Source organism: Herpailurus yagouaroundi, unplaced genomic scaffold, assembly GCF_014898765.1.
Source record: "Herpailurus yagouaroundi ecotype Mexico unplaced genomic scaffold, PumYag 162, whole genome shotgun sequence".
Classification (NCBI taxonomy): domain Eukaryota; kingdom Metazoa; phylum Chordata; class Mammalia; order Carnivora; family Felidae; genus Herpailurus; species Herpailurus yagouaroundi.
Window position 1 is genome coordinate 11,623,438 of NW_024412403.1, and position 26,956 is coordinate 11,650,393.

Below are 26,956 nucleotides of genomic sequence, written 5' to 3' on the forward strand. Positions count from 1 at the left end.
TGGCGCAGTCGGTTAAGCGTCCGACTTCAGCCAGGTCATGATCTCGCGGTCCGGGAGTTGGAGCCCCGCGTCAGGCTCTGGGCTGATGGCTCAGAGCCTGGAGCCTGTTTCCGATTCTGTGTCTCCCTCTCTCTCTGCCCCTCCCCCGTTCATGCTCTGTCTCTCTCTGTCCCAAAAATAAATAAACGTTGAAAAAAAAAATTAAAAAAAAAAAAAAAGAATATTAAATTATATATTTCATTTGGGCCTCTGTGATCTGGGACCTCTTTTCAAGTTTCTTGATAGTCTTCTTATCCTTAAACTGAACGAGTAACTGCTTTGGGGTTCAGGACTCAAATCATTATTTTCATAGCTGTGATCATGACAATTATCTTTGTATTTTATCCATCACAACAAACCGGGTCTGCTTCCATCCAGTTTTATTTAGTCTAAAACACAGCCTATATCGATTCCTCATAAAGGGAAAACAAATTTCTTTCACTTATTATTGAGTTTACTGTAATAAATCTATTTTACATGACTATAAAAAGATCTACCTTGAAGATAAAATTCTCATTTTAAATTCTTTCCAGGACAGGGGCGCCTGAGTGGCTCAGTCGGTTAAACGTCCGACTTCAGCTCAGATCATGATCTCTGGGTCCGTGGGTTCGGGCCCCACGTCAGGCTCTGTGCTGACAGGTGGAGCCTGTTTCGGATTCTGTGTCTCCCTCTCTCTGACCCTCCCCCATTCATGCTCTGTCTCTCTCTGTCTCAAAAATAAATAAACGTTAAAATAAATAAATAAATAAATAAATAAATAAATAAATAAATAAATAAATAAAAATGAATTCTTTCCAGGACAAGACAGTAGTAAGTATGTAGATGAACATTAACACAAATCTGCTCTTTTTCGTATATTTCAAATTTTACTGTTTGTCTCAGATATTAAAAGTTCTAAATATTCGAGTGACTGGGTCGTCATCTTTGGAATGAAGACACTGCACTTCAGTCATAAAATACAAATCCTCCCAAGAAAGAATTTCCACATCAATGTCACATCTGAATACTACCTAACTCATTCACAGCATACACCAACAATGCCCTGAAAAATTGTTTTCAGATTTACGGACAATGTAGTTCTGGGTCTGTTTGGAGCACTGGTGTGAAATAAACCACGTTGCATTATACTTAAAACTATCACTATTGAATATTCCTTCAGTGCTTGGATGAGCTGGACTGGTTTCTCATGCCATGTATAAAAATGACAGGTACTGTTTTAGCAGAGAGTGAGCGTGGCATTTAGAATATTTGTGTTTAACTACAATTTGCACCCCCCCCCACAGATATAAATATATCCTTATTTGAGAAAACTGTGAGACACTTTATGAGGGATAAGGCTCAAGATTAGATCAGACCCTTCCAAATCTCACTGAACCCTGAAATTTTTTAACAGATGAATTTTTCTTTTCGAAGTAAAAATTGCAATTGTAATATAGTAAGACAGAATCAGAACTTCAAATTTTGTGTTATATACCAGTGCGTCTCTACTTTAGGCAAATTAACTCTCTCGCCTTCCTTCTGTATTTGTTAGAGGACAGCCACATTTTTTTCTTTCTCAAAGTTTGTATCAGATGTCTCTCTTTTCCTTTATTAAAATTACAATTTTCTTTATAATTCTCTAATCAATTTTAAGTGTTTAACTCTCATTAGAAAAGTTTCTGGAGGGACCCCTGGGTGGCTCAGTTGATTAAGCTTCTGACTTCGACTCAGGTCATGATCTCACGGTCTGCGGGTTCGAGCTCTGTGTCAGGTTCTGTGCCGACAGCTTGGAGCCTGGAGGCTGTAGAAAGGTTTGTGGAGAGTATCCTAAAATCCTTTCTATCCTTCTGATGTAAATAACAGAATCTTTTTTTTATTTTTAAACCCACGGAGTTCATATAACTTAACTCTGGCCCCTTGTACAAGGAATGAGATCTAAATAGGAAAAGTGACCTCCAGCTAGTTAGTGGCAGAGCCAGGTGCCAAACTCACCAGCCACTTACTTCCACCCTGCATACTGCCTTGAATGCTGACTCTTTGAGTAGACAGTTTCATCTACTAAGTTGAACTTCAGAACCTGAACCAGTTTGGGTTTACAGCAGTCTACTCTTTGAGTAGACAGTTTCATCTACTAAGTTGAACTTCAGAACCTGAACCAGTTTGGGTTTACAGCAGTGCTTCTGTGCGAGAGTGCTTTGATTTGCGTACTGGTGGGATCCACTGTGCAGAAAGATCCTTGGTCTATGTTCCATTTACCAAGAAGCAACGGGGTCAAAGCCTTAGGCACTGTGGCATTATCAGTAGATGAGAACTTAACATAAGAAGGACAATGAAAACCTTGTTTAGAAAAAAGCAAATAGAGAAAGGCATTTGGAAAATATCTTTGGCCCAACATCTGGAAGCAATTTGGATTTGGAATAAAAATCATATTTCACAAAATTAATTCTCATTTGCAAATACCTGTTAAGTGTCCACTCATAGTTTTGTCATGACTATTGAATAACTGTCTGTATTTCAGTCTGGATGACTGAGGAACAGCCCATTCTGCGGCGGGAGGGGCACTGTGGGGAAGAGGAAGGAGGGGTAAAAGGATGAACAGTGAAGAACATATTTACATTCTTTTAACACCAGTAAACTACGAACTTCCCGAGAAAACCAGCTTTGACATTTTATTAGGTTTCTAATCATTACTTCTGAATTTTCTGTAATGAGTATTTCCATATTTTAAGGTTATAAACATTTCTCTCAAAACAGACATGCTCATTATTTTTCCAGAATCAAGGGTAAACACAATAGAATAAGTGGCTGTTCCAAGTTATACACACAATTTAATAACTGGAAGCCTCTACAAAATACGGAAAGACCTCTTTGGATCTAAAATGATACAAAAATGTCCAGGCTTTTCCTAACTTCTAGAACAGTTCTCTTTCAGCTCAAAAAGCAATGCTGATAGCAAACAGGTAGCTGCCTTTAAAGGTATTAATTCTTTAACATGTGTAACTTTCTATTCAGCAAAAGACAGGATATAGTTCTTAATGAAGGGAAATCATTTCATTCTGGGAAGTTTAAATTCCCACAAATGGAGAGTTGCCCAGAGAGAACAGAACATTTCCAGGGTCACGGCAAATCAGTGGGGCGGTAATGGAAGGGGCTTTGCTTTCTTTAAGTGCAATCAAGTGCTGACCTTTTCTTGCCAATGTGCAGCAAGCCTGACCCAAGAAAACCCCTGCCAGGAGTCAACTGGGTCTACACCTCCTTAGTGACGAGGTCCTCAGAGTTGTTCCCCCGTTAAGTATCACATTGGTACCTATGGCTTGTTAAGAGCCTGGTGTCTAAATAGGGCAATTTAAACAAAATGGCTAAGCTCTCAATGGCATTTCACTTCCAGAACAGATTGTAACTAATACCCCATCTGCAATTTCCTGTCATTTCAACAAAGATATCTATTCCTCATATGTAAAAGCAAAGTTTTAATCATAAATTGAACCTCTCAGTCATCATTTACATGTGTTACCTATGCACTTATACTTAACAACATATACTTCATAATGCATTGGAAACGGCTCCCAAGCACTTTAAGAGTACCTAATTACAGTCACGTTTTCAACTATTATAAATTTCTTAATAAAAAACACTTACCAAGGTCGATTCTGCTGTGAGTACTTCTGCAACAGCCCTCTCATTTTAAACTAACTAATTTATGCTGATTCCAACTCTTGCCTATTTGTCAAAAGCTAATTATCTTTCTTCTGCACCCCAGGAATATAGGGTGTTGCACACAGAAGCTGCCCCAGATTACACTTATCAAGTCATAGTTTTCTGCCGAGACTTCCCTGAAAACTTAAAGGGACTAAAAACTCATTAGCAGGTAACCAAAAATTAGATGCCACGTTCTAAAAATTTGCTGGAAATTGAAATTACTAAAAAGGTGACTACCAATCTGACCCCCCACAACCAGTTGCCTTAATAACATTACTGTTTGCTAATACTGATTACTTATTCATTCTTATGGCACAAATCAATTTTGTAATGTTTTCTTTTTAAGTTTGTTTATTTACATTGAGAGAGAGAGGGAGGGGCAGAGAGAGAGAAAAGCCCAAGTAGGCTCCGCACTATCAGGGCAGAGCCTGGGTGGGGGGTGGGGGGGCCTTGAACCCACAAGTCGTGAGATCATGCCCTGAGGTGAAATCAAGAGTCATGGGATGCTTGACCAACTGAACCGACCACCCAGGTGCCCCAGTCACACATCAATTTTAAGGCAGATTTCAAAATCCCTTGTGGAGAGTCACAGAAAACTCAAAACTTCAGCATGTATAGGAGAAAGACTAAGAAATAGGGAATTCGGTGTTGGATCACCTGAGTTTAAATCTCAGTTCTACCTTGTGGTAAAATGTAAACTGTAAGTGAGGATGATCGCTTCTTTGGGTTTATTTCCTAATTCACAATTCTGAGCCGGTATCTACTGCAGGTGGTTGGGGGCACGGAATGGGATTAACAAGGTGTTTGGCAAGTAGATGTTCAGCAATGTTCCTGAGTCTTAGGAATAAAACCTTAACGAGCAGAAGACAAGTATCTGTGTACCACCATTAGCTGAAGTTTTCAGAGCAAACTTTCAGGTAAGAACTCATGCCTTAAAATCAGAAAGAACTCAGTTAAACTCCTGGCTCTATCATTTAGGAGCTATGTTATCTTGGGCAAATTCCATGAGATTATCTGAGATAGAATAAAAGATAAGGCCAACTGTGGCTCAAATCTTCATATAAAATTTTCTATAAATATGTAAAGGGTTAATAGAAAAGAGTTAATTTCCCCCTCCTACCTGGAGTTCTATTTTATTATTTTTAAACATTAGTAAAACTAGTAGCTATTTGTTTTCGTTATTAAAAAAAGAACACCCAAAGTGTTTTAAGGAAATGTCATGTTCTTTATTTGTCATCTCTACAACATGTAAGTGATAAAACCTAGTAACATTATCCAGAACTAATTATTGGCATCCTACAAAATAAAAGACAATAAAGAACATAGTTAATTCACTTTCAGTTTTAGATGTTAATCAGATAATGGCTTTAATCCAATGCCCATTTAGAAATAAGCACACTTACCTAGCCACATCAAATGACTGTGCCTTCTGTAATTTAGTGTTTAATTGTGACCCTGGACCAGATCTACTGAAGGAAGAGCTCTTTGGCAATGTGGCTGCTGTAAAAATAAATAAATGGTGAATAATTTTAATCCTACAAAGAAAAGAAACATTTTCCTATTAGTGAAAATTAAAATATATACTCACCAAATCTGAGGCAGAAATTATTCCTCCCTTACTACCCTGGACTCAAAAAGAGTGACTTCCTCCTCACTCCCTGCCCCTTGCCAAAAATTTTTCTAGATTTACTCATTCCTACTGAAAATCACCTTGCTAAGTAGTAATGCTTACAATCCATAACTCTTTGTTAAAAGTTTCATATCACATCTTTTTTTGTAAATTTGTTTGTTTGTTTGTTTGTTTATTTATTTATTTATTTTGAGAGAGAGAGGAGAGAGCACACAAGCAGGGGAGGAGCAGAGAGAAAATCCCAACCAGGCTCCTCAATGTTAGTGCAGAGCCCGACACAGGGCTTGAACCCACAAACTGTGAAATCATGAGCCAAAACCAAGAGTTGGCCGCTTAACCGACTTAGCCACCCAGATGCCCCTGTATCACATCTTACGGGATCTGTTCCCATAGTTAAAGAAGCAACAGCTTAAATACATAGGATGGCATTTTCTTAACTGTGCTAAAGGAGCAGAAGTATTAGGTCCAGATGAAAGAAACAAAAGGTCCCAGCCTTGCAGTCCCGGCCAGATAACATGGGATGCTAGGGAGGGTCAGCCTTTGTGTCTGATTCCCATTAGGGCTGGTTAGCTGGGTGCCAGGAAAATACGCTGAGTCTCAGCCACATTCCCCACCTCCTGGCCTATTGTCTTGCAACATTTGCTATTAAGCCCAAAAGAAAACAAGACAGAGCACATGCATTCACAGATGCTACTTGAAAAGTAACTGCAACAACTTTTACAGCTGCCATCACGTCTATAGCCATGGCCACATATGAAAGGTAAACTACACGGGACAAGAAAATCTTAAAAAAAGAAAAAAAAAAAGTGCTGCCTTTAGATTCTTTAGCTATAACTTACAGACAGATCTTGACAGATGGAATAAATCCAGGGAACTGGGCAGAGAAATAACCATTCAAACATAATCATTACCCATGGCTAAAATCCAGGCCATCATCGCTACTGAAATTACACAGACATATCCCAAGTACTTTTTTTAAAAAATACTTTACCCCCGGATAAGAATTCATTAGATGTGTAGACCACATCTACAGTTTATGCTTTCTTTTCACTAAAGGGAAAAAGACTTCAAATAAAGTCTCAAAATGAAATTAACTACACCAGGAACTTTTTAATCCTTTCTATCAATGAAGCAAACAGGTAATACTCCGTCTTTAATGTATTTAGCCATTTAATCAACTTCCTTCCCCCTTCCTCCTGATTCACTCCACCTCCTCAAAAAAAAAAAAAAAAAAAAGAAATAGCTGTGTTCTTTTTTTCCTCCCCATTCTCCTAAGGGAATGGCTTACTTATTAGCAATTCATAGCAGCTGAAGAAAAGTAGTAACTGACACACGGGAAGAGAAAATGTTCAACTACTACTGATCAAACTTGAGTCACTCCTGTCAAGCCCTTGAAAGGAAATTATGCTCTTGGTTTTAGCTGTTGAGTTCACCTTTGTCCATAATGGTACCAGAGCTCCATAATTTCATTCTCCGTTACCTCTCTCTATCCTAACACATCCTATTCAGTGTTGGGGAAAAAGTGAGATATTAAATTTAAAAAAAAGGAAGATATCTTCCTCTGGAATAAAATGCCATTCAAATGTAATCAGAGAGTGATGACAGAAGATTTAACAAGAGCGAAGAGTAAAACACAAGTTGTAAAAAGTCAGTCTGTGGATTCAGCAGGTCACATACCAGGATGAGCAAATGCGGGTAGAGGTTGTATAACAGGGGGAGCCCCGTTAGCCAGGGGAGGCACTGCTGCTGTAGGAACAGAAGATACTAGAGGTGGAGACATTCCGACAACTGGAATGGATCCCATTGGCACCGGAGCAACAGCTGTGAGTGGCGGCATGCTGGCGATGCCTCCTATTCCTAGGAAGAAAAAATCCCAGCAAAAGTCACATGGAACCACCTTTCCACGTTCAATGACAATTAATCCAGGAGTGTTTGAAGAAGAAACTCGCTTTCCTGCTCTAACATATTTTCATTTAAAATAGAAATTCAGAAGAAAAAATAAATTCACATTAATCGTTTTGGAGAGTACCAAAAATTATGTCAAGAATCAATCACATCCTAAGGGCACAAGATCCAACTTGAAAAGGCATCTACTGGCCAAAGTTGAGGGTCAATAAGAATAATAACTGCAATGGAATGAAAGCCACAGAGGGAATTAAATTTGTGAATTCATAATTATATTGAAAAAAATCCTAATTGGTCACCATAGGTAATCAATTTATTTTGAAAACTAGTATAAATAAAGGAGGAAAAGAAATCAAACATTTATCCTGCCTTTCCTTTACATATTCAATCTCAGAGTAACCAAACATTTTCATGGGGGAGTTTCTCTTGGTTAGAGGATTCTAACCAAAGAATGAAGAAATGATCAATGTTTCCTTTCTTTTTTCTCTGTCTGAACTTGTGATATTGTGTCATAAAAAGATACATATATCTGGTCTGTCCCTGGTTCCTGGCAGAGCTCCTAAAACCCTTGTGATTTCCTGACTGATAGGAACATCTTTTGTTACACAGTATTAGGTCTTGGTCCCTGGTTCCTGACACAAGAGCTTCTAAGACCCCTGGAATCTCTGGAGTGACAGAAGTCTTTTTGTATTTAAATAAGATGACTGGTGGCTGGGGGCCCCCAGAATACCTACCGGATGGGAGCTGATCACAGGAAAGACCAAGGCATGGTTAGAGGGTTGCAACTTTCAATCCCATCCCACCCCTCCCCACCTCCACACAGACCTCAGGGGAGGGTACAGGGGCTGGAGACTGAGCTAGTCAATGGCCAAGGGTGTCATCAATCACACCATAGCAATGAAGCCTCCATAGAAACTCCTACATTACAGGGTTTGGAGAGCTTCCAGGCTGGTAAACACATCCACATGCTGGGAGGGTGGCACACCCCAACTCCATCAGGACAGAAGCACTTACACACAGGACCCTTCTGGGCCTCGCCCTTATACACCCCTTCATCTGCCTGTTCATCTGTATGTATCCTTTGTCATATACTTTATAACAAACTAGTAAACCTAAGTAAATGTTTCTCTGAGTTTTGTGAGCTGTTCTAGCAAATTCAGAAAGGGGAAGAAGGGTGTGTGGGAGCCTCTGACTTTGTAGTCAAGTCAGACAGAAGTATGGGTACCCTAGCGACTCAGGGCTTCTGACTCAAGTCTGAAGTGAGGGCAGCCTTGTGGGACTGGGCCCTTCAACCCTTAGAATCTGACTCTAATTCCAGTAGTTACCACCAGAATTAATCATAAAAAAATAAGTTAGTGTCTGGAGAGTTGGAAAATTTGGTGGCATGGTTTTTCTGGACGCAAAATTCTTGGCTTTGTCTTTCCTCCATAATCCTAAATATATTACTCCGTTTTTTTCTGGCATCAAGCACTGCTATAGAGAAGTCTGAAGACATTCTAATTTTCTTCCTCTTGTAAGTCGTGTGCTTTCTTTTGCTATATACCCAAATAATTTTTTGTTTTTGTAGAATTTATCTTCGTGTTGGTTTCTCCAGGTTGACATTCTCAAGCATATGATATCTTCTTTCCAATAAAGTGTCAAATCTTTTATTTCCAGCAAGTTGTCTTAAACTAGTCTTTACCATTTGTTCTCTTTCCTTGCTTTGGTTTCCTTCTTCAGGTACTCCCAACTACCATACATTCACTTTCCTTTGCCTTCAATATCGGTCACTTTTTCTCAAATCCTTTTTATCTCTTGTGCATTTCTTCTTAATGTTTGAAATCTTCCTCTTTTTACCTTGTTCTCTTCTGATAGCATCTCTTGTGCTGCTTCTGGTTTGTCTTCAGTTCTGAAATGACTTTTTCTTTTATTTCTCATTCTTTTCTGAGTTCTGTCGCCTTATTTCCGAGGCTTTAAAATTCTGATCGTGTTGGTCTTTCACGACTTGTGTCATTTTCTTAGTATTTTTCAGCTTGTTTTGAAATTGTAGGTTCCTGGGATGCCCTCATTGTCCACAGAGCTGTTATTCAGGTCTTTATTCTCCTTTTCCTAATAATAACTTTGTGTGGGATTTGACCTTGCCTGATACTGCCTGTGGCTCATTTTTATGTGAGCCTTGCTTCCTGGGATTTCCAGCCTCTGTCCTCCACCTCCACGTTGGTCTGGACCTTCTCCTTCTTTCGTGTCTGTGTTGCCGCCCTGCTCAATCTGGATTCGACTCCCAGTCATTTCTCCTCAGGGTAGGGACTTGTCCCATGAGGAAGCCTTGTTCCGCCAGCTTTTAAATAACCACTACAAAGACTGACATCCTTTTATCAGTTGACTACCTTTTCTGAATGAACATTTTCTAAATATTTCTAAAGAAATCCATCTACTGGAGGCTGTGTTTTAGATATCATTTCTCTGGACTCTGCTAAATTTTAATTCCTGAAATTTTTCCATATCTCCTCAACCACTGGGTTTTCCCTCACTTCTCTAAAAATGCAGGAGCACTCCTCATCCTAAACACACCAGCCTTCAGCTGACATGCTCCTCCAGCTTTCTCTCTCCTTTCCAGTAGCACTCTCCCCTTTTCCAAGCCTTCAATCAGGCTTGAGTCTCTACCACTCGAATGAAACTGCTTTTCAAGGTCATATACAAATCCATCTTGTAAAATCCACTCATTTTTCTGTCCTATTACTCAATCTCTCAGAAGCAAATCCAACAAGGGAGCTCTGCCTCCTTGAAAAACGTTTTCTTGGCTAATGGGACAACAACCTTCTCCTATTTCACTCCTGGCTTCTTCCCTTTTACTACACCCTTAAATGTCACAGCACAGCAAGGCCTGCTCCCAGGTCTCCTGCCTACTCTAGTTGCACATTCTAGGGTATTTTATCCAGTGCCAGGGATTTCAATGCCATCCATACTCAAATTCTCCCAGAGCTGATAGATCCTTCTTCTGAGTTCCAGACCCATGGATTCATCTGCCTCCTTGCAAATGCACTAGACCCCTCACACTTAACATTACCAAGATTTGATTTATTTTTCTTCCACATTGATTATTAACACCCAGATCTAAATTCCCACTACCTCTTGCCCATGGCAAAAACCCCCTTACTGACTTCCCTGATTCTACTCTTGTCCCCTTGCAGTCCAGTCTTCAGATAACACAGATTATTTTTTCTAAATGTATGTCAACCATGGGGTACCTGGGTGGCTCAGTCGGTTGAGCATCTGACTTCAGCTCAGGTCATGATCTGGTGGTTTGTGAGTTCAAGCCCCGTGTCAGGCTCTATGCTGACAGCTCAGAGCTCAAAGCCTGCTTCAGATTCTGTGTCTCCCCCTCTCTCTGCCCCTCCCCTGCTCATGCTCTGTCTCTCAAAAATAAATGTGATAAAAAAAATTAAATGTCTACCAACCATGTACTCTCTTACCCATAAGCTCTCTGTAGCTTTTCACTACACTTAGAAAAAAAAAAAATTATAGGGGAGCCTGGGTGGCGCAGTTGGTTAAGTGTCCAATTCTTGAGCTCAGCTCAGTTCATGATCTCACAGTTTGTGAGCATGGGACTCTATGCTAATAGCATGGAACCTACTTGGGATTCTGTCTCCCCCTCTCTCTGTCCCTCCCCAGCTTGTGCTCACTGTCTCTTTCAAAATAAATAAACTTTTAAAAAAGAAAGAAAAAAAGATTCTCACTCATTAGTGGTTTTATTAGGCCCTAAACCATCTGGCTCTTGCCTTACCTCCCTGACCTGAAGGCCCACCAATACCTCAGCTACAGTGCTCTCATTTCTGTTTCTTGCACATAAACAGCTTCATTTTTGCCTTAGGACCTTTGCAACTGCTATTCCTTTTGCCTGGAACGTTCTCTCCTAGGTCTTCCTTCACATGGCTCTCATCTCTAATTCAGCTCAACGTCATCTCTTTTCAGAGAATTCTGCCCTGCTCAACCTGTCCCGTCAGCATCTCTATCCTATTACCCTGTTGTACAGAACTGATTGCTTTTATCTTGCCCTGAAATAATTCATCCATATGCTTGCTTTCTCCAGCTTCACGAGAAGCTTCAAAGCAGCAGGAGCCATGATATCTTGTTCACCAACATGTTCCTAGCAACTAGGGACACACGGTTGGGGTTTAAAAATAATGGTTTGATCTAATAAAACCATGGGATCTGGCAAATAAACAAGCAAAAGACAAATAACCCCTCCCTGAAACAGTTGGATTCAGAGTCAAAGAAGAATTCTGCTGTGTGCAAACACACTGAGGGAAGATACCAGGAACACTCACAGAATTTCCTGGAATATAGCTGGCTGTCCTTAAGCAAGTCACAGTATCACTGTACCCCATTTCCTCTCCTTCACATAGGGGAGTTGATCAACCCCTAGTTGGCCTCAGTTCCACATGTTAACATGTGTCTTAGCACCCACACAGACAATGAACCCAGGAACAGTTACGTTCCATGCCACCCATATGGTTTGGTGATAATGACAGTGGGAAGGTAAATAGGGAAAAACTGTATGTTTGGACAGGTTCTGCCTCCCTTTCTAGAAATATGGTCTTAAGCAAACTGTTCACCTTTGTAGAATCTTAATTCTCTCATAACAGGCCTAATAATTTCTGTGTATTTTAGGGTTATTGTTGTGACCAAATAAAATACACGCGAAAGTATAATATGTAAGTGGTAGGAAATGCATGGTCAGATAATTTTTAATATTAATTAGAAAATAATGATAGTAGTAACAAATTATTTTCTTCTCAAAAGTAGCCATGTAAGAACTATAAAAAAAAAAATTACCTGGGGTCAAGCTGAGAGGTGGAACTAGAAAGACTAGCAAAGGTCAGATCTTTGAGTTAACCTAGGCAAACCTGTTTAGGGCACAATGTACTTTTAACTTCTCTCATGTTCTGATATTCCCTGGTGATTCCTTTCTTGACACTAATTTCCTGAGGATGCTGGTGTGATGGGAAGGAGAGAAGGAAAGGCAGTGGGGAAGCCTAGGGGAAGAGCTCAGGACTGGGGAATGGCAGCTCAGAGATCCCAGGTGCCCTCAGAGGCAGTGACAGGTTACTTAGGTGACGGTAAAACCGCCTGGGCAGAGAGGCCACAACCTGTGGGAATAAATCAGCAATGTCTCTAGAGTTGAAAGTCCTGCTGCAGAATGGAACAAGAGAAGACATATTAAATGTTAGAGGAAGAATTACTGACCCCGGGTTTGAGGGAAAAAGAGGAAATGGGATGCCTCTGGTTATTTGACTCTTCCTCCCCTCTGAGGTTTCTTCTTGCAGCCCCAGAAGGGAGGCCAAAAGACAACCAAACACCTTTTAGCTGTTTTAACCCATGGGTCCTGACCAAGCATTGGCTACAGGGGACCTTAATGAGATTCAGAGCCACTTCCACTGAAAGAAGCCAGCTAACTAAGGGATCAGGACTGGGAACACAATGGACAAGACCAAGGACCCCGGGCACTATGAGCTGACCATACTCTTCACCCCTGCTCTTCCTAGCCTTTGCTCCTGTGTGATTTCCTGAGTTTTCCCCTCTTCCCTTGGATCGCTATCCTGTTTGCTTGATCTGCACCTTTTGCCTTATAACCACCAGTCTTGTGGCTAAACCTCAAGAGAAAGGCAACGCTCAGAGGTGTTTTTAATGGCAAATCTATTAAGCAAAGCCACAACATTTATTTATCTCAGCTTATCATTAACTGTATCAGAGACAACCTGCCTTGCTATTGATTGCTCCCTCCCAAACCTATTTCACCTATCGCCTGCTATCAGATATATCAGGAGGAAGAAAGGGAAACCCTAGCCACAATTTTTGTGTTTTGTTTAAACTAAGAACTTTCTCATGAGTCAGATTTTAGATCTGATTACTGCAATCTTTAAATCAATGTAAATAATTAAAGTCTAAGGTGAGAACAGAGAAGAAATCAGGACTGTTGGTGATCTTAGTCAACTAATTACTGATTCGGTTTTAAGAAAAATATATAGGGGCGCCTGGGTGGCTCAGTCGGTTGAGCGTCCGACTTCGGCTCAGGTCATGATCTCACAGCTCATGGGTTTGAGCCCCGCGTCCGGCTCTGTGCTGACAGCTCGCAGCCTGGAGCTGCTTCAGATTCTGTGTCTCCCTTTCTCTCTGCCCCTCCCCTGCTCATGCTCTGTCTCTCCCGGTCTCTCAAAAATGAATAAACGCTAAAAAAAATTTTTAAAAAAGAAAGAAAAATATATGGCTAAAGGGTATCGTTTTATGGAATTGTGTTTTTAACTGACATAATGTTTATTTGTTTCCTGCTTCATTTTGTTCTAAATGTGGCCAATTGTCTCAATACCATGAATTTAAAAACACATTGCTAGATACCATAATCCAAGGGAGCTGTTTATGCACAGGGGAAAATCAAAATGTTATGGAAACAGAAAGCCAACAGGAAGCATGTGGCATTGTGATGGGTCAAGAATGAAGAGCAATAAAAAGGCAGAAGATGCGATAGCAGACTGCAATTTTATTCTTCTTACCTTGACATTCTGTAGCTTTGCTTTCATTTTGATTACTAGCATCTGTTAAAAAGAAAACCACTGGGGCGCCTGGGTGGCGCAGTCGGTTAAGCGTCCGACTTCAGCCAGGTCACGATCTCGCGGTCCGTGAGTTCGAGCCCCGCGTCAGGCTCTGGGCTGATGGCTCGGAGCCTGGAGCCTGTTTCCGATTCTGTGTCTCCCTCTCTCTCTGCCCCTCCCCCGTTCATGCTCTGTCTCTCTCTGTCCCAAAAATAAATAACCATTGAAAAAAATAAATAAATAAAATAAAATAAAATAAAATAAAATAAAAAGAAAACCACAAGACCCAAATGGTGTCACTTAGGCCAAGTCACCAAATCTGGGGCTTAAAACCCAACCTAATGGCAGACTGAAACTGCCCCAGAAATGGACCCATCAGTCCAGAATCTTCTGATCAGAATCAATGAGGTCATCTGTCCCATGGGCCCTGTCCATCACCCAAAGGAAGATGAATGAGATAATTGACCTGATAAGACCCCCGGGCCTTCTACTCAAGGGAAAGTGATCTTGCCAGATACAATCTTTTCTTTTCTTGTGCCAACAACTTTCTTGCCCTACCCTCCTTCCTTCCCCTCTACTTGCTACATGAGTGCTGCCCCACACATGAACCACTTAATAAAGCCCATTATGTCTTCAAATTTACTCAGCTGAACTTCTGTTCTTTAACACATCCTAGGGTGTGAATGTGAACATGCTTCTTCTCTTCCAGCACCATCTGCCTGCACAGGACCATCACTTTTCAGACAGAATAGCCTCCTAGAATTTCACAAGGCTACAAACTGAAAAGGGGAAAAAAGGGAAATATTTATTTTTAAAATATACAATGAAATATAGGAACCAAGTACTTTTCAGACTTACCAAAGGCTGGTGCACTAGAAATAGCGACCGGCTGCTGTTTCATGACAGGGGGAAGTGTGGAAGGGAGTTGGTACCCTTGCAGTTTCAGTTTGATAAGTTTCATAGCTATGGAAAACTCCACTTGATCCATTCGCCCGTCATTGTTCATATCAGCTAGCGCCCTGCAAACCAACACCAAGGGCTTGGAATGATTCTGATCATAAAAGAACCTTCCCATAACCACCACTCCCACCCACACAACAAAACAGTCGGCTCCCTTAATCCCAGGGAGAACAAAAAACAGAAGAAAACCAAGCACGCCAAACCAAACCAAAACTTGTTTACCAAGCTATAGGAAGCCACCTGGGAATACTGACAAGGTTTTGTATCAAAGTAAGAACAGTTTTTATTGTGTTATTCTTTACTTATGTGATACATGAGGTAATGTTCAGTGTGAACGCCAGGATATGCACTTTGGATATCTAATGGGATTCTTTCTGAGGTAGTGAAAATGTTCCAAAATCAGATAGTGGCGATGGTTCACGACTCTGTGGACACACTAAAAACCAGTGAATTATGCATTTAAAAGGGGGGAATTTTACTGTGTGAATTATGTCATAATACAGATGTTAGTGGAAGGGGCTTGCTGGCTCAGTTGGTGTATGCGACTCTTAATCTCTAGGTCCTGCATTCAAGCCCTGCGTTTCCCCTAAAAAGATGTTGGGGTGGAGGAGTAGGAAAAGAGAGTTTATTTCTATAGATTCTTGACTAGATAGCACCAACCCCTCGACGAACCCTACCATGGGGACATGACATGGTGTGGTACACTATAGTTCTACTATACCTTTAAAGCTGTGAAAATTAATTGAGTTCCCAAACGTATTCATTATTTACAAATGGTACTCAGACACAGGTGGTCAAGTATACTTGCAACGAGCATTTTCCTACTCAGGTTTTTATTTTTTCTTTCTTTCTTTCTTTTTTTTTTTTTAATTTTTTTTTTAACATTTATTTATTTTTGAGACAGAGAGAGAGCATGAACAGGGAGGGTCAGAGAAGGAGGGAGACACAGAATCCGAAACAGGCTCCAGGCTCTGAGCTGTCAGCACAGAGCCTGACGCAGGGCTCGAACCCACGGACCGTGAGATCATGACCTGAGCCGAAGTCGGACGCTTAACCGACTGAGCCACCCAGACGCCCCTTTCTTTCTTTCTTTAATTTTTTTAAGGCTTATTTATTTTTGAGAGAGACACGGAGCGCAAGCGGGGGAGGAGCAGAAGAGAGGGAAACACGGAATCTGAAGCAGGATCCAGGCTCTGTACTGACAGAGCCTGGTGTGGGGCTCAAACCCACGAGCTGTGAGATCATGACCTGAGCCGAAGTTGGATGCTCAACCAACTGAGCACCTCTCTTCAACTTTTTTTTAAGTGTATTTATTTTTGAAAGCGAGAGAGAGAGAGAGAGAGAGAGAGAGAGAGAGACACAGTGCAAGTGGGGGAGGGGCAGAGAGAGAAGGAGAGAAAGAGAATCCCAAGCAGTTTCCAAGCTGTCAGCGCTTTCTTTTCTTTTCTTTTCTTTTCTTTTTTTAATGAAGTAGAGTTGACAATGTCACATTAGTTTCGGCGCAATGAGCTTTAATGTATGTTCTCTCAAAGAAGAGTAAGCAAAAGAAAAGGAAACTATAGCCACCGGAAACTATGCAAACCACAACTGTGCATATTCACAATTTATCCTCTTCTGCATGAAAAATGTTCACCCAAATTTCATTTCCTTTAGTCTAGATATTAAAAGTGTTAGGGTGATTTATTTTTTAAAACCTATCTTAAGAAAAATTTTATTGGCGACAGCAAAACATAAGACCAGCGACTCCAGTTAAAATGCCATGACTAGCGATCTTAAATGAGCCACATCTAGTAATGTCTCAAAAAGAAAATTAAGTTTCATAGAAAAGAATCCCATGTTACTGAAGTTAACTCAAGGAAGCAAACATGAAACACAATAAAAAGCATGACATACAACAAAGATGAAAAATTTCTAAACATGTTGGGGGCACATGGGTGGCTCAGTAGGTTAAGTGTCTGACTTTGGCTCAGGTCATGATCTCATGGTTCGTGGTTTCGAGCTCTGCATTGGATTCTCTGCTGTCAGTGTGGAGCCCACTTTGGATCCTCTGCTCCCCCGTCTCTGTCTGCTCCTTCCCTGATTGTGCCCTCTGTCTCTCAAAAATAAATAAACATTTTTGGGGCACCTGGGTGGCTCAGTCAGTTAAGCATCTGACTTCAGCTCAGATCATGATCTCATAGTTCGTGAGTTTGAGCCCCATGTCGGGCTCTGTGCTGACAGCTCAGATCCTGGAGCCTGCTTTGGATTCTGTGTCTCCCTCTCTGTCTGACCCCTCCCCTATTCATGCTCTCTCTCTCTCAAAAATAAATAAACATAAAAAAATTAAAAAAAATAAATAAACATTTTTTAAAAATCTCTAAAAATGTTAAAAGCTGTAAGAGTCAACACTATTCTTTGAGAAAATAAGAAAAAGTCACAAAGTGGGAGATGGGCTACAGAAACCACCTTTCTGCCTCAGCTAGGAGCACACCCCAATCTTCCTGTCGCCAGTGATCCCCTTCAGCAAACCAGTGGGGTCTGAATTTCACTCACTGGCAGTAAGCTTGAGAGTTATTTTGCATATGTTTCTTTCTCATCTGGATTCGTACATAAATCAGTTATTCACATCCTTTGCTAAGCTTTCTGATGGACTACATATGTTTTTCTTCTCAATTTGTAAGAGCTTGCTGTATATTACACATACATATTCATATTACATTCACTTTACCTGATTTTTTTAACTTATTATTACTCTGTTCATTTGTGTATAATATCTTTACCGTGGGAAATCCTACATTTTTATACTATGCGATTTCACTTATATGTGGAATCCAAAAAACAAAACAAATGAACAAACAAAACAGAAACAGACTCATAAATTCAGAGAATACAGGTTGCCAGGGGGGTGGACGGAGATGGGTGGGAGGATGGATAAAATAGGTGAAGGGCATTAAGAGGTACAAACTTCCAGCTATAAAATAAATAAGTCATGGGGGAAGTACAGTACAGCATAGGAAATACAGTCAATAGTACTGTAATAACTCTGTATGGTGACAGATGGTGACTATACTTACCATGGTGATCATTTTATAAGGTATATAAAATGTCAAGTCACTGAGTTATATGCTTGAAATTAATATGATACAAGTTTATTAACTAACCCAGCCTCTTCTCATGAAACTAAAAAATATTTTTGCTGTAAAAGAAATGGTCATACGAAGTGATACCTATTTCTGGATAATCTACTATGAACAATTCCCGGGTCAATACAACAGTGATCTGATCACACTGGCTCTGTGGTACGGTCTGGTGCTGACGAGACTTTTCTCTTCTTAAACTTTGTTTGGCTATTCACAGATGTTTGGTTTTCTTTCCCCTATGAATTTTAAGATCATTTATCTGTTCTGCAAACAACCCTACAGGGCACCAAGCTGTAACGACATTAGCCCAACAAGGACACTAGTATGTCCTAGAGTTTGTTCAACTCCACAAATATTTCCTTTAATAAGATTATATCACTTTCTTGGGGTGCCTGGGTGGATCAGTAAGTTAAGCGCTTGACTTCAGCTCAGGTCATGATCTCACCGCTCCCAGGTTTGAGCCCCAGGTCAGGCTCTGTGCTGACAGCTCAGAGCCTGGAGCCCGCTTCAAATTCTGTCTCCCTCTCTCTCTGCCCCTCCCCTGCTTGCTTGCACTCTGTCTCTCAAAAATAAATAAATGTTAAAAAAAAAAACATTAAAAAAAAAGATTGTATCACTTTCTTCTTGTAAATAATAACTTTATTAAATGTATTCTTAGGAGTTTTATCATTTCTATCATTATTTTAAATGGAACATTTCCATATTTAGGGGTTTATTTCAAGCATAGAGAAAAATTTTGCTTCTACTAATCATGTATGCTATGTTCAGCTATCTTACCAAACTTCTATAAACACTACGTCTTTACACTGAAATCTCTTAGTTTTGTTAGGTATATAATCATATAACTAGCAACAAAGAGTGTTAACTTTCATTTCCAGTATTTATATACTTCCTTTTTTTTTAATTGGTCTTACTGCCTCTAAGACATCTTTGAATGTGTGGGCATCCTGTGAAGCTCTAGGTTTCAATGAAATGGCTGCAATGCTTCACTGTTTAGAAGAATATTTGGTAGCGATCTTTAGAAAGTAGCCTGACATATTAACGGAGCTTCCTTTCTACGTATAAGAACTGTGTATTTTTTTTTTTAATCAAATGCCTATTCAGCATCTGCTGATCTGATCATACTTCCTTTTGCTATAATAATGCTGAGAAAATGTCTTGATTCTGAACCAAACTTACGCTGCTGGCATAAACTCAAGTCAGTCATGGTTTTAGTACATTGTGGAATTCTATTTGCTACGATTTTGTTTTGATTTTTGCATCCATATTCATAATTGAGCCTGGTCTCTGGTTTGTTTTATTTGTAACTATTTTAAGGTTTTATACAGGAAGTTAGGGTGAACTTTCCTTCTTTTGCTAAGGTTTTCTAAAAAGATACTCAGCAAATGGTTTTCAGGGGAAAAAAAACTTGCTAACAATCAACATCAACATGCATACTTAAAAAAAAAAATCAAGCAGATGGATTCTCACTCTCAATTCCCAACACCACTGCCCCCCAAAACACATTTTCTTTCTTTCTTTTTCAATGTTTCTTTGTTTTTGAAAGAGAGTGAGCAGGGGAGGGGTGGGGTGGGGGGGAGGGACAGAAGATCCAAAGCAGGCTCTGCACTGTCAGCACAGAGCCTGATGTGGGGCTTAAACCCATGAACCGTGAGATCATGACCTGAGCCTGAAGTCAGACGCCTAACTGACTAAGCCACCCAGGCACCCCCAAAGCACATTTTCTAGTGAGAAATAAATATCCAATGTGGGATAATGACTAGCTGAGGGAGAAGAGACTTTCTAGAACTTTTCAGGGTTTAATTAGAATTTCATGTTTCTGAAAACCTTCCACTAAAATGCCTCAGTGGGAGAGGAGGGGAGACGTGTAATCTTCAAGTTCCAGGTGCTTGACTTTAAGCCACCCACCACAATCCTACATCTTTTTGAGAGTTTTGTGTCATCTTTATTAAAACCTTTTTTGCTCAACTAACAAAACCTAACTGTTGGGACCCACTGGTAGTAAAACGCCAAGGACTTTACGCAAATATATTAGTTATCCTACAAAGCTCATCTCTCTCTTCCTTCCCCTCTACCAGTGAAAAAGCTGGAACACTAGAAGAGCTGAAATTCTATTTCTCAAGGTCTCTCTGGGGGGGAAAAAAAAGGACTTCCGCTCAGCCATCCACTTTCACCTCCATTTATAGTTCAGTCATTTCTAATAATCCCCCCAAAAGATGAAGAATCCTAAAATTAAATTCATAAAACTTACAAAGTGAAAAAATACACAAGCAAAAAACAGGCATAAGTCAAACAATTATTGTATATGACTCAAAAACAAAGTGGTCTTGGGGCACCTGGGTGGCTCAGTCGCTTAAGCATCCGACCTCAGCTCAGGTCATGATCTTGCGGTTCATGAGTTTGAGCCCCGCGTTGGACTCTATGCTGACAGCTCAGAGCCTGAAGCCTGCTTTGGATTCTGTCTCCCTTTCTCTCTGCCCCTCCCCCACTCACGCTCTGTCTCATGAATAAATGTTAAAAAAATTTTTTTTAAAAAAACAACAACAAAGTGATCTTAAAATACAATGTTTAGCCTGATATTACATACATAGCAACAAGCGAGGTTGAGATGAGAGAGGACCACAGGTCTGCTGAAATCTTCAGGCAAAGCTACATGAAAGCGTGTGTAACATGCTGGTGAGAAAAAGTGTTAAAAGTCCAAATGAAGGGAAAGCTGGCAACATCTCCAGAATTACCTATGCGTTTACTCTTTGACCCAGCAAACCCACACCTAGGGTTTGACCCTGAAGATACACACCTCCAGCAATATAAAAATATACATGCTTCAGCTCATTCATCATTGCTACATTATTGGAAATAACTGAAATGCACACACACAGGAGACTGGTTGAATATATTACAGTATATCTTCTAGAAGGAGTACTACGTAACTGTAGAGAAAGAGAGAGAGAGAGAGAGACGGGGGGAGAGACAGAGAGAGAGAGAGAGCTATAGAATGATATGAGTGATTTCCAGGATGTGTTGTTAAGTGAGAAAAGCAAAGAACAAAAGAACATTTACAGGTGGTAATCCTGAAAGTAAGAAGGAAGAGAATATCATTTAAATACCTGCACTAAATATATGCATTAAATATATGCATATATGCATTAATAATGCAAATATATGCATTAAATAAATGCAGTAAAAATACTGCATTAAATATATGCACACTATAGATATATTATAAACCTGCTTTTTTCCCAACAGAAATAAATAAAGGAAGGATGATAAGAAACTAACAAAACAGGTGAGCCCAGGGATGAAGGAATAGCACAGGGAATAACACGTCTCTGGGTTCACTTTTTTGTATGGTTTTGGCTTTCAGAACCTTGTTCATGTGTTACATACTCAGAAATAAAATTAAAGTCCACAAAGAAAGGAGATCCATAAACTGAATAAGAACAAAAACAGATAAACCCAAGAGTATTTTAAGTAAGCCACATACCCACATAGGAGGAGTAACATAGTACTCAGGGTCTAAACGGCAGGGACCATGAAGCACTCACTCCTGGATTCCAAGGACTGTGTTAGTAGTGGACATGAGTGTGGCAGTTGTGAAAGTACTTCCTTTGTTTTCTAGGATTAAAGGATAAGACCACCTCTCCTCGCTCACCTCATTCACTGCATGGAGGTGAAAGCCTGTGGCCCTTGGGGACCCATTGCACTCATGAAGGCTTCTCACAGAATGCTCCTCTCTCACAGTGTAGATCAATTCAGCCTACTCATTCATTCATTGATTCATCGATTCATTCATTCGTTTTTTTTTTTTATTAATCCAACAAATAATTTTTGAAGAGAGGTACCTAGTAAGGCCCAGGCCCTTTCTAGGAATTGGTGTCACAATTGTGAAAGAGACAGAGAAGGTTCCTGCCCTCACAGGGCTAATATTTTAGGGCAAGCAGACACTAAACAAGAGAACTAATCAAATGATACCCCATGACGGTAACTGCTGTTAAAAAATTAAAACAAGGTAGTGGGAGGGAGAAGATGGTGGGTAGGAACAGGTGGGCAGAGGGAACTACTTGAGATGAGGTGACATATGAACTGAAACCTGAAGGGTAATCAGCCAGCTCGCTATGTAAGGATCCGGAGGAACTGTATTACAGGAAGAGGATATACCACGTGCAATGATCCAGAAGTCAAGAAGAAGCCTGGCCCGTTTAAACAGAAAGGTCAGTGAAACTGGAATACAAAAATTGAGGAAGAGAGAGGTGGAAAATTAAAGATGAAAAAAGCAAGAGCCAGCTAGTATTGGGCCTTGGAGCCTTGATAGGACTTTAGATTTTCTTCTCAATGGGGAATTTAAAATAGATTTACTTTTCACAGAGATAGTGTGGGCACTGCATGAAGAATGAAATCTAAAGGGGCAAGTTTGAAAGAGACTCTAAGTCAAAATGCTGACCAGTGAGCCCAAGTGAGAAGACAAATTAGGACAACAGCAATGGCAACGGAAAGAAATGGCCAGATTGGGGATAAGGTCTGTAAATGGAGCCAAAAGGCTGCGCCGATGGACTGAATGTGGAGGGCGAGGAAAAGAGAGGAATCGCGCCGGGCTCCCAGGAGCTGGACAGACGCTCAGTGCCACGAACGGAGGGAGGAGAGAGAAGGGATGCAGGGGAGGGAATGGAAATTCAGGATGACTTTTCAGTTTTTGGTAAACAAGTTTGGCAAACTGATCTTTCTGGGGGCCGGAAGGCCCTTCTGACATAGGCACAGAGGTATCCTAAGACACTGCATGTGATACAACTGTTGGCCCTGCCCCCAAGCCCCTCGCTGCAGAGACAGATCACCAAGCCGTTCTAACATTTGCCTTGAGGTCCCAGGTTCCTGTCTTCTCTCTCTGGGCTTCCCGGTGGGCTTCCCTGTCCTCATTTCTCTCCTTAGGAGCCTCTAATCCCCATTTCTGTGGCCTCTACTGCTTCTGATGTCAAACCCCTCTTCATTCAAACTCTTTTTATTTCTTGGACCATCCAGGCTCCTGTCCATTCCCCTCTGCTTTCTTCTCCTCCCTCTCCACACGAGGCCAAGGTTGAAACTATAAACATCTGGAGTTGCCAAAAGGATACAGGATATTTGCCAGATCCCTTCCAGCTCCTTATTAGTAAGACAATTTCTAGGAAGCTGTCTCATCTTTGGCACTACACACACTAGCTTGACTCTATCCTCTGAGAATTCAGGTTTCCCTGTATGGTTAATTGGAGATTGGGCTGGATAGGTAAGTTGCCCCAAAGGATCAGTAGGTTACAGTTTTAAAAGTTCACAAACTAGTTAACTGGAATATAGTTTCTACCTGGAACAAAACCTATACAGGTTTATAACACATATTCCCCAGCAATCCACATCATTCATGTATTCGAACTGAAGTCCACAGCAAAGAAAGTAAGTCCCAGAGAGATAGCTACTATTATAATTCCAAAATTTTCTTCTTCCCCCCCATGACTGACAAAGGGACTGCTCAAACCTTCAGACTCAAACCTACTCCTCTTTCCACCAAAAGGGGCATGGACCTTCCCCGGCACCCCACCACAAACCCCACAAGAGAGCACAAGAATAGCATGACAGATGGAAAGTGAAAACTATTTCATTAGATCAACTGTTATTGCTTATACATTTAAAAACCTAACTCTGGGGGCACCTGGATGTCTCAGGTAGTTAAGTGTCTGACTTTGGCTCAGGTCATGATCTCACGGCGTGAGCTCAATCCTCACATCGGGCTCCTTGCTGACAGTGCGGGGCCTGCTTGGGATTCTCTCTCTCTGCCCCTCTCTCAGAATAAATAAACTTTAAAAATAAATACATACATACATACATACATACATACATACATACATACCTACTCTGAAGAGGTCAAGTATTGCTCAGGGTTACCAAATAAGTGTCAGTGGTAGGGCTGAAAGATCTTACTCCTACTTTGCACTACGCTATTCTGTCATCTTAGCAGGACAGCTGTGGTTCATGAAATTTATGATTACTCAAAGACATTTCTTTGGGGAAAAGATACTTACTTAGAGGCATGCTTCCCTCACCCCCTAATAACAATTCTTGATAAAAGGAAAACATGCCATCACAAATTTATTTAATGAAATGTCAGAAAAAATTAAAAACAAAGAACAGTTTTGACTCAAGCCAAGGCTGCCAATTCATCACTTTGTTGTTAATACAAATTTTCACTATAAAAATAGTAAGTTGGAAAAATGACTTTAATATGCTTAGCTAAAAACAGTTTGGAAAGCTGACACTAACATAATTGCACAAAAAAAAAATGAAATTTACTAGATAATACTTTATTTTGCCCCATTATACTCATTTCTACATGGCAATTTTTATACTGCTATTAACTATATATCCTTCCACCAGACTGCAATTTCTATGGAAGCATGGATTTTGTCTATTCTGTTCACTGATGTACCCCAAGCACCTATAATAGTTACTGACCCATAGTAGACATTCAATAAATATTTTCCACTGTTGATAAATGTAAGGTGTCATTTTCTTGCAGCATAACGCACCGTAAAACTGCTTCTTGGGGCGCAGTCGGTTAAGCATCTGACTCTTGATCTCAGCACAGGCCATGATCTCAGTTTGTGGGTTCAAGCCCACACTGGGCTCTGCATTGATGGCATGGAGCCTGCTTGGGATTCTGTCTCTCCTTCTCTCTGCCCCTCCCCTGCTTGGGCTCTCTCTCTCTCTCCAAAGAAATAAATAAACATAAAAAAAACAAACCCTGCTTCTTGAATGAATGTTCATAAATTGGGAATATAGCACAAAAGCAGAATTCAATGGAGGAAGCTGTATCTGGGAAAGGAAGGTTCTAGTGAGTCATCTTGACTAACGATGTGAAATACAATCATCTACCAGAACACAAAGCAAATGAAAGCTTCTTACAGTTAACACAGATGTCACATGTCTCTTGAATTTAAACTCGGGCACTCAACTGCCAGGGCAGTGCCCCTGTGCTCACATAAGCATAAGTTCTTGCTCTCCCCACCACTCTCCCACCCCTTGCAAACCTTTTACTTCATTTTAAGAGTAATTCCAAAAACCTTGGTTATCTGATTTTCCCAGCTCAAAGTAGATCAGAAGAGCTAGAAGGGCATCATAGGAAGAGGCTCACCAATTGGAAGAGACAGTCTGGCAGCCGATATGCTGACAACCAGGAAAGAGAAAAGAAAGCAGACACCAAAAAAAGCACAGGAATCTGGTATCATTTAGTTTCAATTCAAATACAGCCATATACAAATGTGTGTGTGTGTATATGTATGTATGTATGTATGTATGTATGTATGTATATATGCGTATATATGTATGTATATGTGTATGTAGATTTCCCATGAGAGTTTTGCTATTCTGAACACAGTAAGTGATTTTCATACTGATGATACTTTAATTAAACTGCCTACATTCTGTAGACTCTGCTTGAAGGCAACAAGGAACTAAGTCAATCTTTATTAATTTCCATATTATAAGAAAGGCCGATCATTTAAGGGGACAAGTAATTCGCTGGGCAATTCAGTTCTGTGGAATACCCAATCCCTGACAACGACAGCAGGTACCTTTTTGGGTTTTGTTTTGAGGGCCTATTACACACCAGGTCCTATGCTAAGTCCTTTATACACGGCTTCTCTGCTAATGTTCTCAACAACCCTTTAAGGAAAATATATCTTCCCTTTTTCTAGATGAGAAAACAGGTCAGAGAGGATAAATACATGCTCTAAATCATAAGGATAGAACACCGTACAGCTGGGATTCAAACTCAGGAGTGTGACTACAAATCCCATGCTCTTTCTACTGCACAGCAAGCTGACTCCCCAACACTAATAAACCCTGAAAATGAAGTATTAACTGCAAAAGCCGCACTGTGTGGGAAAATGTGACCTCTTGGCAACACAACTCAGCGTGACATGACCAAAGTCGTAAACTTAAAATCCACAATTATATTTCCCACTTTTTTTTTTTACTGGCCCTTCTTTCCTGTGGGTTCAAAAGAATGAATGCTTATTTGTGATAGTTAATCCAGGAATTCAACAATATTTACTAAGCATTCACCTTGTACAACACTGTAATAAATACTAGTTATTTCACTATTCCGCTGGTGGTTTTGCTACTAACCCTCAAATATTTTCCTTACCTTTTAGTCAGTGAAAGATACAGAACCATTACATTATAAAGCCAGAAATGCGGGACTTTCAGATGAGCATGGGTGATGTAAATAAGGCTAAAACAAATTAATGAGAAAATACCGAAGTGTAGATTTCTCCACTGGGAATTCAACTTTTTGACAGTGTTATCTTGCAAATGTCACCACTTTTTCTTTTAAAGTCCCACCTTAGAAAGCTACTTTTCAGAAGTATTCTCTGGTTAAGAAGGAGTAGAGTATTTCAGACCAGAGATTTATGTTCACCTTCTGTATCTTAAGAAATCCTATTACTGGAATATTTTATTTTACCTTTTGCTTATGTTAAGTTCCAACTTACCATATCTGTGCTAAAACAGGCTGAGGTAACCCAGATTGAAAAAAAAAGTTTCTAGCTTGATCACCTGTAAATTAAATGAAAACAGTTTCAGGAAACAAACAACAGCTGACCGGTATCTTCTTAGAGCAAAACTGCAAAAATAATAAGAGGCTGGCAATTCTGCAAACACTGAATTAAATATAGGATAAAAGCCAAAGCCTATAAGCAGCAGTAAAATGAACCCATCAGCACTGACTTTAGAACTTAGAACTTAACACGTTAGCAGGGGTAGATTGTCCACTCTAATTAATCTGCTATTTAGTAAGACGGGAACAGCTATGACAAAGCATAGGACATATGACAAAGCACATCTATTTAGGAATCCTCAAGAAACTGATGACCCCACACTTCTACTTTTTAGGTTCTCTGCCATTCCTAATATCTGTACTTCAAACCGTCAGTACATCTGATACATTTATGGAGAAAAAGTAACAATGATTACAAGATTCACATCAGTGATTAACAATTAATAATTTAAAGATAATGGTGATATACACACACATA

At 40.2% G+C, this 26,956-nt stretch overlaps 1 protein-coding gene across 6 annotated transcripts in view; it reads right to left on the reverse strand.

Moving 5' to 3' along the window:
* The window catches only part of ITSN1 (intersectin 1), a 221,646-nt gene that overhangs the window by 123,131 nt on the left and 71,559 nt on the right, over positions 1 to 26,956 (reverse strand). For all 6 annotated transcript variants that reach the window (XM_040483995.1, XM_040483994.1, XM_040483992.1 and 3 more), the window contains exons 4-8: positions 26,414 to 26,477; positions 14,680 to 14,840; positions 7,025 to 7,204; positions 5,121 to 5,217; positions 2,479 to 2,579 (exon numbers count right to left, since the gene is read on the reverse strand). In XM_040483995.1, the coding sequence (XP_040339929.1) occupies positions 2,479 to 2,579; positions 5,121 to 5,217; positions 7,025 to 7,204; positions 14,680 to 14,840; positions 26,414 to 26,477 (603 nt within the window). The remainder of the gene's footprint in view (positions 1 to 2,478; positions 2,580 to 5,120; positions 5,218 to 7,024; positions 7,205 to 14,679; positions 14,841 to 26,413; positions 26,478 to 26,956) is intronic.